General features: G+C 38.7%; 1 protein-coding gene across 9 annotated transcripts in view; it reads left to right on the plus strand.

Moving 5' to 3' along the window:
• Positions 1–15,680, plus strand: part of MCF2L (MCF.2 cell line derived transforming sequence like) — a 154,326-nt gene that overhangs the window by 78,305 nt on the left and 60,341 nt on the right. For 8 of the 9 annotated variants that reach the window (XR_004496485.1, XM_033512985.1, XM_015634516.3 and 5 more), the window contains one exon: positions 9,965–10,048. Coding sequence is in view for 8 of the 9 variants with exons in the window: in XM_033512985.1 (XP_033368876.1) it covers positions 9,965–10,048 (84 nt within the window). In the remaining variant the exon portion in view is untranslated. Of the gene's footprint in view, positions 1–736; positions 756–9,964; positions 10,049–15,680 lie in introns of those variants that run through there. The other variant, XM_015634599.3, reaches the window with a different exon arrangement.

Consider the following 15,680-nt stretch of genomic DNA (forward strand, 5'->3'; position numbering starts at 1 on the left):
TGTGTTTTAATACAAAGGCAAAAGTTGTATTCTGCTTGTGTGCATTTGTGTATAAATATAATTTATTGGTGGGTGTGTGTTCTGTCCTTGTGTAAATTTGCAGTGTATCATTTTATTTGCAGATGTATCTCTCAGTGTACCACATGCATCCACAAACTCTATTCCTGTATTTTACATGGAAGGTACTTTATTCATTCATGCCGTGATTATGGTGATCAGAACAGCTGCTAAAGCTTACAGGGAGAATTTGCTGTTGCAGAGAGCTGTCCTGCTGTTTCTGGTTTACAGTGTTTTAATTTTCAGTTCAGTGCATTTTATGTGAATAGCAGATACACAATTTCTCCTGATCCCTATTGGAGGTAGAGAAAAAGCAATGTTTCTTTCATAAGATCCAATTTGGCATCCCCTAGTTGTTAGTATAGGCGGGTTGATCTAAAATGAATTCTTTCTTTAGTTCCTTCAGTCAGAGCTTTCTATAGAAATGTTGTTTCTGTTAAGATATAGTGAAATAGTAGAGATATTATTTGCAGTTAATAGCGCAGCCACAGTCCACTGCAAAATGAAAGCATGTTTTGTGGAACAGGGACAAGCAAAATTGCGTCCTTATTCTGGTGCCTGAATCTACATTCCCAGTTCTGTTTTCTGCTTTTGGTATGCATGACTATTGCAGAGGAGACAGAGAGCACCGAGCCCATGGACTGGTGTCTAACCTTACAATACTGTTGCTTTTGAAATGTCAGATTTAAATAAAACAGGTATGTAAAGGGTGGGTCTTCTAACTAAAGGGTGGATCTTCTTACTAATCTTTAATTAGTATTACTAACTCTCAACACGTGAGTCTGAATGCTCTGCTTGATGCTACCAGGGTAATACTAAAAGGCATGCTGCTTAGGAGGAATGAATGAAAGGTTTAAGAAAGATGAGGATGACCAGATGGAAAGGGTGGAGTAATAAGCCTGAGTAACTTTTGTTCTTCATGTGCATCCTCATCTGCATCCCTGAGGGGGAGGGGTGGATTTAGGAAACCACTGATTACTGTAGGAGACAGTGAATGTAGAACCAGAGAGTGTTTTGTGTCAAATCATGGTGGTGCATATGTAATCATGCCAGGACTACTTGTGTAAATTGCCACGTTTAAAATAGGGTGTTTTCATTTGTATTTGATCACTTAGAAATAAGTGAGCAGAGCTTTTGTTAGCAGCTGCCAAGGCTTGATTCTCATCTGTTGACTGCCACCACTTCTTGTGGGCATGTTCAGTGTGCCAGTGATCATTCCCTTCTGGAGAGCTGTTGGAACATTCTGCTCAAAGTGGGCAAAGGGCTGTCCCGTTCCCTGGCACTGTTCTTTCTTCTTCCTCCTGAGCTTTGTATGGAGTATTTTATGTGCCTGCATCAGCAGAGGGGAGAAAATATAAGTGAAGGAGGGGTCTCAGCAAGGCAGACTGTATTGCACTGAATGATTCTGTAGCTGCCTGTGGGAGATACTGAACTGTGTCCATGTCCTTCCTCTGAACTGCCTGAAGTAGTTCATATTTGCAGTGCTTTAGAGAGGCATGACGTGTTTCATCTTTCCCATGGCATTAAACAGCAAGCCACAGTGCTTCAAGAGCTCTTCATTAACAACTCTGTCATCTGTGTGGTAAGGTGGGACAGCCAGCTGGGTTATGAATTCAGCAACCTCTTCTTTATAAGTAATCTGGAATCAGAGTCCCAAATACTGGGAAGTTTACAAGTAAATTGTTTTAGCTGAAAACTAGTACACAGCTCTAAACAAGCCTCTCAGTGAACACTTAGCCCTTCTTTCTCTCTCACACATTCCCTTTCCAAACATTAGTTTTTATATGAATAGTTACATGAAAAACTGTACTTGTGTTGCAGTAGCATAAAATAATATTTTGTCTCTTAGAAGTTTTTCTTGCCATCCTCTGTGTTGTTGAAATTATAGAAGTCAAGAAGGACCTTTCTACCAGGGCCTGCAATAACAGGACAAGGAGCACCAGTTTTAAATTGAAAGAGAGTAGGCTTGGATTGGGCATACAGAATAAATTTCTCTTTACAATGGGGATGGATGGGGCTTTGAGGAGCCTGGTCCAATAGAAGGCATCTCTGCCTACAGCAGTGTAGTTGGAACCAGATGATCTTTGAAGATCTCTTCTAACCCAACCCATTCTGTGCAACCCCACAATTGTTAGCACTGCTATAATTTATCTCCAGAACAGATGTGTTCAACAAGCAATTAGATTTTACCACTCTGCTGCTTTATGAAAGTGTTTGTTTTTTGGTTTTTGAGCAGAGTACAATCAGTCAATGTTTAAAATCTTACCATTCTTCCAAAATAACACAGAGAAATAGCATTCTGGTGGTAGAATTCCCAGGTAGTCATATCCATACAGCTGGTCCTCTGTGTGTTGAGTTTTCAGTTAAAGCTTTGGGGTCTGCTTTGTGATACATATTTTCCTGAAGAGGAGGAGTTGAAAGCAGGTGGTTTAGATGGAGACAAATCTTTGGTTTAATTCTCTGAAACATGTCCACTTCAGCATACATGTTTAAGCTGAGTGATTGCATCATTAGTTTTTAAGGCTCACTGAAGATGAGTCCTTTACCTTGCATGTGACTCTTCTGTTCGGGGTTGCTCTTTGCATTTTCTCTATTTGGAAGACCTCCTCTTCTTTGCAAAGCTTTAGTATTTAGAAAGCAAAATTCCTGTAATAATTTTCTCAGAGCATTAAATCTCACTAAAAGGCAGGTGGCAAAATCTAATGTTTTAGAGGCTTGCTAAAGTACTGAGTGAGACACAGCTGGGTCACTTCCGTTCTTATCACTTGAGTCCTGGCTAGGGGAACATTCTCTGCTGCTGAGTCTTTATCTATTTCTCCATTAAAAAAAAAAAAAAATCTTTGCTTTTTTTGCAAAATCTAGTGCTTGTAGGTGACTAAGTACATCTAATACTTTAGAAGTAATTTTATTCTGTACACTCAGTATGATTTACAGTATTAGGGAGTTAACAATGCTGCAGTTTTGGCAATATTTAAGTGTGGTTCCTAGAAGTCTGAAACTATCCTGCAAGAACAAAAAAGGGTTTACCAGCAGGCTTGGCTTCCTTCAGGACATCCTGGAAAGAAGAGAGCAGTATTTCTGTTGCAATAGTAAGAACATGCCATACGCATGAGGTTAATTATACATTTGGGTAGAAGGTACACCTGACACTGTTGCTGCTTTATATCTAAGTCCATTTTGTGCTTAATACAAATTTAAGCTATAATATGGCTGTGTGGCATGATTCCAAGTTCCCCTTACTTCTTGGTTTGGAAAGAGTAATTATTATGAGTTGAAATAGCACAAGGAATGTGTCTTTCTCACCAAAGCAGTCTGGGTGCTCTTGAGCATGTATGCAGCAAAAGCATGGTGAAAAATATTAGATACTAAAACTGGTAGCACTTTGAGATGTCTTGCAAAATTGAAACCCATATCCCTCTCTCTTTTTGTCTTACTTTGAATTTACTTCAAGAACAAAGAAATACTAGGTTTTGGGTTTGATCCTTAGATGGTCTTTCTGACTGCTACACAGTTTTCTTCTGCTTACAGATTAGCTAGTGTTCAGTCTCTCTTGTAAGCTATATCCAAACTTAAAGGTGATCCCTGCTGTGGACTACAGAGTAGTGTGTCAAGTAGGTGTGACTGATGAAGCAGAGGAGGAAGAAGCTGTAGTATTTAGCCCTCATAGTATCCTGTGAATGCATCTAATACACATGAAAGGGAGGGGACTGTATTTCCACTAGCGTCTGTGCTTTGAGGGGATGCTATTTTAGCAAAATAAGACAAAGAACTTTGTTGCCTTTTACAAAAGGGGAGGTGGAAAAAGAAAGAGAAAAATGTACTTGGACATGTATAATAAGCGGTCAAATACAATATTAGACTTTGAAAGAAACAAAATCTTGGTTGGCTCACAAAGTATGCTTTTGGGCAGGTGTTTAATAATTTGAGTCAAGATGAATGGGAACTGGTACACATTCTGTAATTTTGGGCTGAGCCAACAGCATTGCATACCTCAAAACTTCTTTTTTTTTTTAGAGGAAAGATCAGTGTTTAATCTCCCTACCTGAAACCAAACCATCTTTCTCATAGTTTTGTATAGTTTCATGCCAAATCCCCAACTCTGTGATCTCAAAGAAGAAACAGGTGGATATTGTGATTCCAAGAAAGCAGAAATTACCTGAATGAAGTTGGGGGTTCAGTAGGTTTCTGTACAAAGATGTTGGGATTAATTTTTTGTTCTTTAACCCATGACAAGTTCCTGCCTCTCATATTTAAATTCTGGAGTTGTAGCCTTTGGGGATTAATTTGTGTGTCTGGTAAGTAGTTGTGGTGTTCTTCAGGTATGATTAACGAAGCAGAATTTTGTAGTTTCACTTCAGTGAAATAATTTAAATAGTGCCAAAATTTAGGAAATACGAGCAGTGCTGCAGAAATAAAATTTTTGGGCTTTGTGAGGGATCTGTCAGTTTTTCTGATGCACTAGACATTTAAAATACCACCCAAACAAAAAGTGCCTGTGTCTGCTGTGCCTGGGCTTATAATGCAGGGAATATTGTTCCTAAGATTTTAGATTTTCTTTGGCAGTACCACTTCCAAGCCTTGACTCACTCACCTAGATCCTTAATTAACACTGAAGGTGCATGGGATTCCATCCTAGCCTGTTGGAGCACTGGGTATATAGTAGAGCTGTTCTCTGCATATTGTGACAATATTAGACAGTCTTATAATCAGAAAATGTACTGATGTTAGGAATGCTGTGGAAGTGGAACTTGTATAAAGCATGATTCTCTTAAAAATATATATATATCTCATCTTAAGGCTCTGCTCTATTTATCAGGGCTTTTTTTGAGAGGAAATAGTCTTTTCTAACTAGGAGAGGAAATGGGAGACAGAACTTACCTGTAGTCTGTAAAGCTCTTGCAAGTAAAATTCTTATGCAACTGTATAATTAAAAATGTTTATTGGACACTCAATGCCATATGAAGCTGTTTGGAGCACCACTTTGTTTTATATCTCTTTGTGCCAGCAACTGTGATGCTGGTAGAGGCAAAGAACTTTTGTGCTTGCTTAGGATAACTTAGCTCACCAGGAACAAACAAGTTGCAAAAGCACTGTTCTGCCCAGGTGATAATTTCCTTCCCAAATACACTTTAACAGATGTGTTTTGCATGAAAATTTCTGAATTTATTCACTCATTTTTCCTGGTTCATCATTTTAATGATGGTGTAGTCAAATGAAATTGGAATAAACTCTTCCTAAAGGTATTTTGAACTGGTGAGATTTGTGAAATCTTAGTTTATGAGCACTTGCATAAATTCCTGTCATCAGCCCAGTGTGGCTACAAATAGCATGAGGACCTGAGGAGCCTGGTCTGCAGCTGTTGTGCCTGAGCATACCCAGCACAGAGCTTCCAGGCATTGTCACTAATCAGCAGTGTGTTTTAAAATTAAGTTTTAAAGCTGGAAAGCTCACTTGGCATCTCGAGCAGCTCATTAGTTTTAGGTGGCTTAGAGCAGAAGAGGGCTTCTGTGCACCAGCTCTGCTGCTCTGGTTCTTCCCTGCTTGGGGGACTTCACAAAGGAGCTGACTGTTAGTAGTGCTGGTGGTCGGGGGGTGAAGATGAAGAGGGAAGAATGAGGAAATGAAAGATTTGCCTTGGGGCTGAGAGAGATGAAGGGACTGCTCTGAAAGTCATTATCTTGCATTTATAATTACCAGATGGGAGGCTGGTTTAATGAAGAGCTTTTTCAAATTAAGACCCCCTTCATAAAAGGCATTCAACTCTTTGGGTGGGTAGGCTGTTCCAGAGGAGAAACAAAGCAAAACTGGTTAAGAAAAATACAATATTTTTTCAATTTAAGGCATGGATTTCACAGAGAAACCGTAGGCAAGTTTTCATTAAAGTTTTGCAGACTCAGCGAGAAAGAGGAGGAAGAAAAATTATTTGTCATTTGATTTCTGATGTGCTACTGAGATCTGTGCTGAAAGGCATAACTGTGTCTGAATGTGAACAAATAGATTTGCTTTCAAATTGGTATAAAGAAATGGCCACAGAATTTCCTGCAGAACTACTCAAAGGGTGGTGTAATTCCAGCTGGATTCCTGGGAATTTTATTGAACTGGTTGCAGAAGGCTCACAAGTCACGTTGGGAGTCTTCCTTGTGTGTAATGTGGGTGCAGTCAGTTCAGAGCCCACTCAGATGTTGTCTTCTGTGAAAATGGGCTTGCTTCAGCATGTCAGACAAACTACAAATTATGATGAGTTTTAGTTTGATCAGAAAAAAAAAGAGGAGCTTTTTATCAGTAAGGGAAATTCTTGACTGCAGTGACATTGATTGTTTTCTTAGATCCCAAGTTCTTCAGGGCTTGATGGCACCAGGTAATTCAAGCACAAGTTATCTTTGTGCCCTCGTGCTTAAATCTGTCATCCTGCTTCGTCTGAAATGCAGTCAGGTGCTCCTGATGGGATGGAGTCAGGTCCCTCCAAGCCATCATTCTTTATCATGGAGACAGGACTACCAAAGCAAGATTTAAATTCAATTAGAAGATAATATATCTACACAATTGTGGTTCACATTTTTAGCAAGAAAAGCTTTTTTTTTTTGGTAATAAGAACCATATATTTAACTGATTCCTTTACATTAATAAGATGACACTTCTGCCCTCTCTTACACTCATAATTTGAATACTAGGTAATGTGGGGATTTTTTTAAAGAACCTCCTAAAGTTGTCAGGTTAGAAAAAAAATCTTTGCACATTCCTAGCTATTTTATGTATTGGAATTTAAAAAATAGTAATAAAAAAGCAGTACTAACTTTAGAGAACTTTATTTTACTGTTTATTATCACCTACAATACAGTTGCACTATAATTCCCAGGAGCTTTCTTTTAAGCTTCTTAAGTGAGCTCCTCAGGAAAGACAGGATATTCAAATGTGTTTTGATATCACCAACTTTTTTCAGACATGAATTTTGGGTACAGTAAAACAGACTCTTAGGTATCTGCATTGAAAATACTGTGTAAAGCAGAAAAGGTAGAACAGGGAAAATAATGTGCTGTGTGAATCTTAATCCATTCAAGTACAAGTAGACTTTGATCCTATAAAAATCCCTTACAAAACAGTGAGCAGATTTTCAGTAATTCTGTATATTTTAATGTGCACCTAATTAGCTTTACAAAAAGGGAAATGGTCCCTGAAGAATGTAGCAGGTGGCAGATTCTCTATTTAAAGAATATTTCCAAGAAAATATTTTCCCCAAAGGCCATGAGAGTAAGGAGTGTGTGCTCTCACAGAATATTTACCACGTGTGCCTTTTTCTGCCTTGTCCTTTTAAAGAAATAGCGTATTGGAGTAATGATGGACAACCTTGAAGTGAAATCAGATTGAACCCCAAACAAACTGTGATGAACTCTCTTTTCCAGAGGGATGCTAAATGTCAAGGAAACAGTGCAGAGCAATGAGTCTTTACAATTGCATCTCCTCTGAAGGAAAACATATTGAAGAGGGATTTCTGGCTAAAGCCATGGGTGGTAACACCGGGTTCAAGTGTATCCTGTCGAGCTGCTGGATGTGACCTGTTTGGCAGTTCCAAGAGCTGCATTTCCTTGCAATTTTTTTGTGCTGCTATTTATAATCTTAGTTGTTTCAAATTATTGAAAATCAGCTCTGACCTTAGTGCATGCTTGGCTTTTAGGAGTGTGTCTTGAAACCAAATCAGCAAGAGCAGGATGAGATGGCTGTGGTGGAGGGGAGTGCAGCAGGAAGAGCAGTTTGGTGTCTGTCAGTGCCACATCGTGCTGCTCCTCCAGCTGCAAACAGACGGGCTCTTACATTTGAGTTAAAACTGAGTTTAAGCCCAAGGGGGAGGAAGAGAATGTCTTTCCAGGGAAGCGGTATTTGACCAGTATCGTGGGGCTGACCTGTGTGGGTGGCAAAAGCTGCTGCTCCTATCAGAGGGAACACTGGAACAATCAAATCTAGACTTGGGTATTCATATGGCACATGTCCAGATTGCGGTGGGATTGATCACAGGGCTACATGGGGAAATAGTGATCCTTATGTAATGATACATAGAGTTTCTCTTCCTTGGGCATGCCTGCTTCTGTCAGTGTAGTGTGTCATGTGTTTATTTACATATGCAAAATTCAACTGTTTTACTACATCCTTAGGGTGCAATGCTATGCAGTAATGAAAATTATGTCTGCCTGTGACTTTAGACAAGATGGCATTTTATAGACTGATGATGTTATTTTCCCTTTTTCCATCTCCCACTAAAAATAAGCATTGATCCTGGAAGAGTTTATATTCAGGTTAATGGGTGTACCTGCAGGTATTGGTTTGCAGAATCAGGGTTGTTCAGTTTTTTAAACACTGCTGCAGGGAGGCTCCTTATACTATAAGACATGGGCAGCAAAAATAAATGAAAATCCTTTTTCCTTTGGGGAAGTGGGATATTCCTCTTCTGGAAATTACTTGGCCATCCTAGGTTAGAGTTTTGAAAGATCTGCGTTCAGTGTTCTGTTGAAAACATTGAAATGGTGACATAACTGAACTGGGTGAAATATGACTTGACACTTAAAAGTATCCACTTATGGGTTTGACAGCATGGTATGCAGAGGTCTTCTGATCAGGCAGCAGTTCGCCAGATGCAGGAAAATAGTTCTGATCAGTGTGTGACCTTGAAAATGGTCATGGGTCTTCCTCTGCCCAACGGGACAACAGAGAACAGAGAAGTTCTGTTTCACAGTATAAGTTCTTGCTTATCTGGAAGAAGTAACTGAAAGTGGCTTTTTTGCTATTCTCAAATAATTGCAGTTCTCAGAATTTTACAGATGTGAGAATTGCTCATGGCAGTGTCTGTCTGCTCACGATCTAATGTTTGAAAGACATCAGTGACAGAAAGTCCTTGAGGACCAGAGCTCTACTTCAGCTTGTACTATCTTGTACTTCAGTGCAGGTGACACTTATATCAGTTTTAGGTTTTTACTTACTTTTGCTGTGCACATTCATAGCTCTGAGTGTCAAAACCTATCTTCATGGCATTTCAATGTACATTAAACCCAAAACTTCAAGGTCAGTACAATGTCAGATTAAAAGAAATGTTCATAACCAAATTAAGAAAAAGCTATGTTATCTCTTCTGTACTTTTCAATGAGGTTAATATGTGGAATAATTATTTTTTAGAAATTGCAAAAGAGTAAGACTTCTTGTTTCCCTGTAAAAACTGAGATCTTAGTTTATGAGTGAAGCAACTCTCGTGCAGTCTTTGTCACAATCAGCAAAACTCAGGTTTCTGCTTGAGCTCTGGAAACGTGCTGTGGGAAACGCCTCTGCTGAAAAACACTGGGACAGAAAACCAAGGGTTGGGAAAACAGTGTGGTTGTTATTAAGCTGAAGTGGAAGGGCTGAGATAAAAGCTTAAGCATTGCTTTTCAGTATTGAGGTAGAGTGTGTGTGTGTGTGTGTGTGTGTGTGTTTTCAAGGGGAGGATGTACTTCCAAGCCAGTTGAATTGATCTTATTTAATGCAATTTTCTTGGGAGTATTTGAGTCTGGATGACAGGCTAAAGAAATCAGAAGTTTCTTGGTTTTGTTTGATTGAGAATATTTTAATAAAAATTGAATTTGATATGTAAGAATCCCACTGTTTAACATCATTCCTGAGGAATACTAGTTTTACAGTGTTTTGTTCAGTGGAAGTTTTGTACTGCTTCTAAATGTCAGTAAATGTAAATTCCTCTTTTATTAGTATGTTATTCAAAGAAAAGTTTGCCCATGGCAAATGCTTGAAATACTCCAAAGATTTTAATGTATTTTTCAAAAGTTAGTTTTCTCAGTTTTTGTTGTTTTGGGGGTTATTTTTTTTAATGTGTGCTGTGAAATTTTGCATAAAGTAACTTTGTAATGCAATTTTTTTTTTCTCTTCACAGATGAGATCATGCATCAGGATATCATTCCTCTCTACGCTGCAGATATTCAGGACCAATTAAAGAAACAATTTGCTTATCTGTCAGGTAAGACTATGGTGTTCTCTCCTATACACATTGCTTAGATGCACGGTTCAGCCTGCTGTGCTTTCACAGTCTCTGAGAACTCTTGTATGAAACCAATGAGTAACTTGAAATGCAGGCTACCAAGACTTGTCTGAGGAGTTAATAAGATTTTTTTTTTAAAGTATAATAGAAATTTTAAAATGACAGGAAATTTTCCAGTTAACTGGAGATTGCAGCATGAATGTTTTGGTGGTTGCTATGGTCTTGCAGTCCTCAGCTCACAGCCCCAGCTGCCATGGGCTCTGCTGTCATGTTTGGTACTGATGCCCAAGCTGACTCCTTGGTCCTGACCAAAGTGGTGGAGCAAGGACCATGGTACCACATTCCCCCAGAGTGGCTGTGCTGTGGTCAGACAAGGGTAGCACCGAGTTCTGGACATGATTTTTGGCTTGGTATCACTGATTGCCTTCTGCAGAGGAGTCTGCTTTTGGGATAAGGCTGTCCCCAGAAGGAGCACAGCCACTTCCACGCTGCACAGAGAGTCTCTGCCCCTGGGTCACCTGTGCCAGGTGTTCGTGCCATGCACGTGTTGGCTGCTGAGCTCGGTCCATTTCCACGCTGAGCCCACGGCTGGTGGTAATGGGCAAAGGGAGATGGTGCCTTTGCTCACTGATCAGGCTGAGTGGAAGGTGTCTGAGAAGCTTCTGAATTTGTTCTCCTGTCTTCTGCCTGTAAAAGCTCTCGCAGGTGTGCGGCAGTGAACCTGCTGGAGTTATGGCCCAGTCCTGCCTTCCCTCCAACACACAAAAAGGGAGAGCATCAATGCTGTCCTGCATCCTTCAGCAGAAAGGAAATTTTCCTCTCTGACTTACAGTTGGACTCTCTGGCTGTTCCCTCTCCCTCTGAATCCCATCCTGTATGGGATTCAGAGACATAGGGGAATGAAACAATATAATATTTTACTTGGCAAGAGCTCACTGAATCTTGTACTCAAAATTAACTATTAATTATGCTTTATTCCTGCTACACAAGCTAAACTGTGGGTCTGCAGTACTGACTGTGTTTTCTGTAGGGTGATGGTAGCACTTGGAAAATAAGATATTTTTTTATGAAATTGGCTGTTCATGCTTTGCTTGAGATTATAGTGTTTAAGCTACAATTCTTCTCTGGATATTTATTTTTTTGACTTTCCAAGCTCATTCTTATCTATGGGCATGAAATGTCTCATGAGAGTGTTATGCAAGAATCAGCCTATATATAAAACTGTTAAATAGGTTTTATATTTTGCCCCTCTGAAGTGAGGGAGAAGACTGGTGACTGTGGTAGATGAGTTGTTGAGTTCCCAAATCTACAACAGTGACTTCAGCACTCAATAAATCCACCTGGCAATGGAGCTTAGTAAGAGCAGCCATTCTTCATTCTATTCTATCTATTCACACCCATTGCAATTAGAATTTTGTGAATAGGTCAGCTGCATTACTGTGACAAGGCTGTTTTATTTTATAATTCTTGGGAACTTGAGTGTTAGGCATTTTCATTTCACTGTGGAATTCAGTTTTTTTTTTATCCTAATGTTCTCCTGCAGGATGTAGATGGTTAATTCTCTGTGCTGTACCAAACAGTGGTTTTACAGGTTCTGTGAATGAAGGAACAGGGCCAGTGTTTGATACTTGATTTATGTACAATTTTTTTGTTGTTGCAACAAATTGTACATAAAGCTTAAGAGAGGCTTTGCTCTAAGGCCAGTTCAGATATTCCCAGTGTGCATGAATGAGGCTCTGCTTCTTACTAAGTTGCCTTGGAAAAAGAATTTAAGTACATGACATAAAACTCATTAAAATGAAAGTCCATCGATTACTAATGCCTTTGGTAAAATAGCATACTTGCAGGTATTGCTGAATGTCTTAGATACATTTCTGATTTTAGTTGGCTTTTTAACAGTGAATGCATACTTGAGAATTGCTTTAGTTTCTCTAATAGGGTGTATCTAGGTCTCATGGGACACTTATTTGAATAGGGAATGAAACCCAGTCTGTGCCTAAAGGCTGCAGCCCTTCCTGAGCTGCTTTCTGTGTTTTGGTCTAAATCAGGGTCACCTCTTACTTTTGTCCCTCATTGTGCTGAACTGTAGTGGAAATGCTGCAGGAACACCTAAATTAGACTTAAAATTAAACAAAGTTAAGTGAAAACTTCCACTAATGCTTCAGTTTGTCAGTAAATATATCAAAGTGCAATGAAAGCAAGGTTCTTACTACTCCTGCAGACTGGCTCTTGCTCACCAGCGAGTTTGGAGCTTAAACCTAATGGTGTGGCAGACTGTGGACAAGGCGTGTACTTAGTCATTCACACAGAAAGTTTATAAACCCCAAAGTTAATATTTTACCTCAGGCACAGTTGTTTACTTTTTGCCTTTTTTCTTTCTGTGGAGCAAGGTCCTTATTGGGGCTAAAATGGTTACTTTTGTTGTTGCTAGGCTATGCTAAGTGTTGTGACTACATGGTTCAGGGTTTCACCTCTTTTACCTTTGCTTACTTTGGTTACTATTAGTGCAACCACTTTTCCTCCCACGCTGGAAAGGGTCTTCTGACTTTTTTTTTGCTTGTTTGTTTTTGGTTTTTTCCCCATGAAGGGCCGTGTAAGGTCCATTTAAAAGTCTCTATAAAATGTATTCCTTCTGTATTCCTCAGTCTTTCATTCCTGCTTTGTATTTTCTTTCATAAGGATCTTCTCTTTCCATGGCTGTTGTGTGACTTTCATACCCACCCAGCCTCGAGTCTGTCTGCCATCACGGTGTGCAGGTGTGTTAAAATAAACGTAGATGGAGAAGAGCATACAGACACCTGTGTATGTTGATATGCACCTTTAATCATTCAAACTATGTCATGTGCAAATGAGACTCTTGGCCACCAGGAGTACTGAACCAGTTATTTAATTCCCTTTCCTTTGAATGCCTGTTTATGCATTGAACAACTTCAAAGTGTTTCCATTAACGGAATTACAAATATGAGTTCATGCTATTTGCATTTTTGTCTATTGATTTCCTGCCATTGAAAAATTTATCATTGGTACTAGTTTTCAAAATGCTTTATGTTTATATTATTATATTATTTATATTTATATTTTTATACCTTTGATTTTTAAATGTACACATATATGCTTATACCTTTATCATTGTAAATAGTAAGCATCTGACTTGGACTAAGTTTATTTTCTAGAAAGTGCTCTTACTCACCTCTGTGGAAGTGACCTGACCACTCCTCACTGGTCAAAATGTTCCTGTTGAAGTAGCTGTGGCTGCTGAGTCAGTAAAATTACATTTGAGAATTTCTGAGTGGATCCTGTACCACATATATACTGCAACAGGAAGCTAAAAATATCAGCCTGATTTCTGCTGCTGGTACATACAGCATCTATATGTTGTGTATGGAAGAGGTATTCCTTAGCAGTCTTTGCCTTCAACAGGTGTAAACTTAACTACTGTTTTTTATTTACTCTGCTAAACCTTCTGTCTGTAGAGATTTAAAAAAAAATAAAATTAAAGCAAAAATGTAGTAAAGGAAAAGATAAAAAGTGAATCCTTGGCTAAGAGATTTCCAGTTCAAATATGTTCAGATGCAAATTTATGTATTGCAATCCAATTTTTAAGCCAGTATATTTGCTGCTGATCAGCCTGGGCAGCTTGTGAAGTTATGCGAGTAAAACTCCTCATTTCAAGGAAAGAATATTTTAATAAATTCCTCTTGGATCTGTTTTTCTTTGCAGAGGATATGCAGTGAAGCTTTTATCCACTCCCTCATTGAAGTCTACATGTAATTTCAAATACTGAATTCTCCAGTTAAGTATATTATGCAAGCAGAAAGGAGAAACTCCTTATCAGAAATGCACAAGCATAATAGCTGAACCGCTACAATAGTAAAAAAAAAATCTGAAATAAGCCCTTCTCTCAGTCATGTGAGGATTTCACTTTTGACAGGACTGCAATTTTTAACCATCTTTTGAACTAAAGCTGTAGATCTGAGCCATTCAACAAGGATGATGCTCTTGGATCTTGTGTGTGTGCATTGATCAACATGGAGACCATATTTTATCTTATAATCCAAACACTGTTTAATTTGCCTTATAGAATCAGGCCAGGAGACTCTTTGTTCTGCTATCTAATTATATCCAGCTACTTCCTTTTTGTGAGGGTGCTCAGAGTAGTTTTGAGAATGCCTTTTTTTTTGTGCAAAGAAGAGCAGACTAATTAGGGAAACATTACAAAATAATCACTTACTCATCCTCCCTGGAAATAAGTGTAAGCAATTTCTTTGCTGCTGTCAAACTTTGCTGTCCATACAAAACCCCAAAGTAGCATGTCTCTTACAGGGTAGTGGGGAATTACCCTTTTCCCTGTGTCTGTCTGTGCACATGTGTATGTGATTTTTAGCAGATATTCAATAAGCAAGTTTTGTAATTTTCCCTGTCAATGTTTTTTTTAAATTAAAAAGAATACTAATTATGTTTCATTTGAGATTGTTTTTAGATACCAAGTTACTAACATGCCTGTTAATTAGAAATTCTGAAAATGCTGTGTAATTTCCTTGGGTTAGCACTTCCCTATCTCCCAACCTGATTAATAAAAAAGAAAACAAATGCAGAAGACACAGCAATTGTGATGGGAAAAGTTAGCTGTAGCAGAATATAAAGAAAAAATGCTAAATCACTGGAAACTTTACTAGTCCCATCTCACAATAGCAAAGCTACTTTCCCATGGTTATTTTGTCTACTGTTTTCACCCACAAGACCATGATGCTCTGGGTACACACAATTTTAGCAATTGTTGATATTGCTGATGTTAATTGTGTTCAGAAGTTAGGAACGTGGAGTGTTATTTTCTAAGCACAGTAAAGTAATTTTGCTGCCTAACCTGTGGAGCTAGTACAATTCAATGTTTTTAAAATGTGTGTTTCTCCAAAACATGGGGCTGTCAGTGTTGTAAAAACTGACTTCAGACCAAGGCTTGTAGATCTGTTTAGGAAAGTTCCACCTAACAGGGCTTTGCTAGAATTGTGGAGGTTTATCCACTAAAAAATTTCCATTTTATGGAGGCAATTTGTTTTGTTTGACACTAAATATGTTATAGAAGTTTCATGGGAATAGGCTTCCAAAGTCATGTAAAAGTCAATAAATAACAAAGTTTTCCATTAATGAATGCTCAAGAAAGTAGGATGGAAGCAGATTTGCTTAATTTAAAGTGGTGTGGTGTTTTTATTTTATTTAATTGCTGAAATAAGCTTCAGTCCTCTTTACTTCTACCTACGGTGCATCCGTTTATAGCCTGGAAAGTAACAATCCTCTCAGTCGCAGAATGTTTCTCACAGCTGTGTGTTATAAGACAAACATCAAAAAATTCTTGGGAATCATTCCAGGTGTGATTGTACCCACTTAAGGACTGCTGTGTTCTCTTCTGCTCTTTGCAATAAATAAAAAACTAAAGCTGGCACTCAAGTGGCATTTGTATAATATTTCATAGAGAAATGCTGCTGAATGTATTGCAGCATTTTCATAGAATCACAAGATGGATTGGGTTGGCAGGAAACCTTAAAGACATCTAGGCAATCCCTGCTCTGCCATGAGTAAAGGCATCTTTCCCTAGATCCCTTCAATCTGACAT

The sequence above is a fragment of the Parus major genome, chromosome 1 (genome assembly GCF_001522545.3).
Source record: "Parus major isolate Abel chromosome 1, Parus_major1.1, whole genome shotgun sequence".
In the NCBI taxonomy this organism is placed as follows: domain Eukaryota; kingdom Metazoa; phylum Chordata; class Aves; order Passeriformes; family Paridae; genus Parus; species Parus major.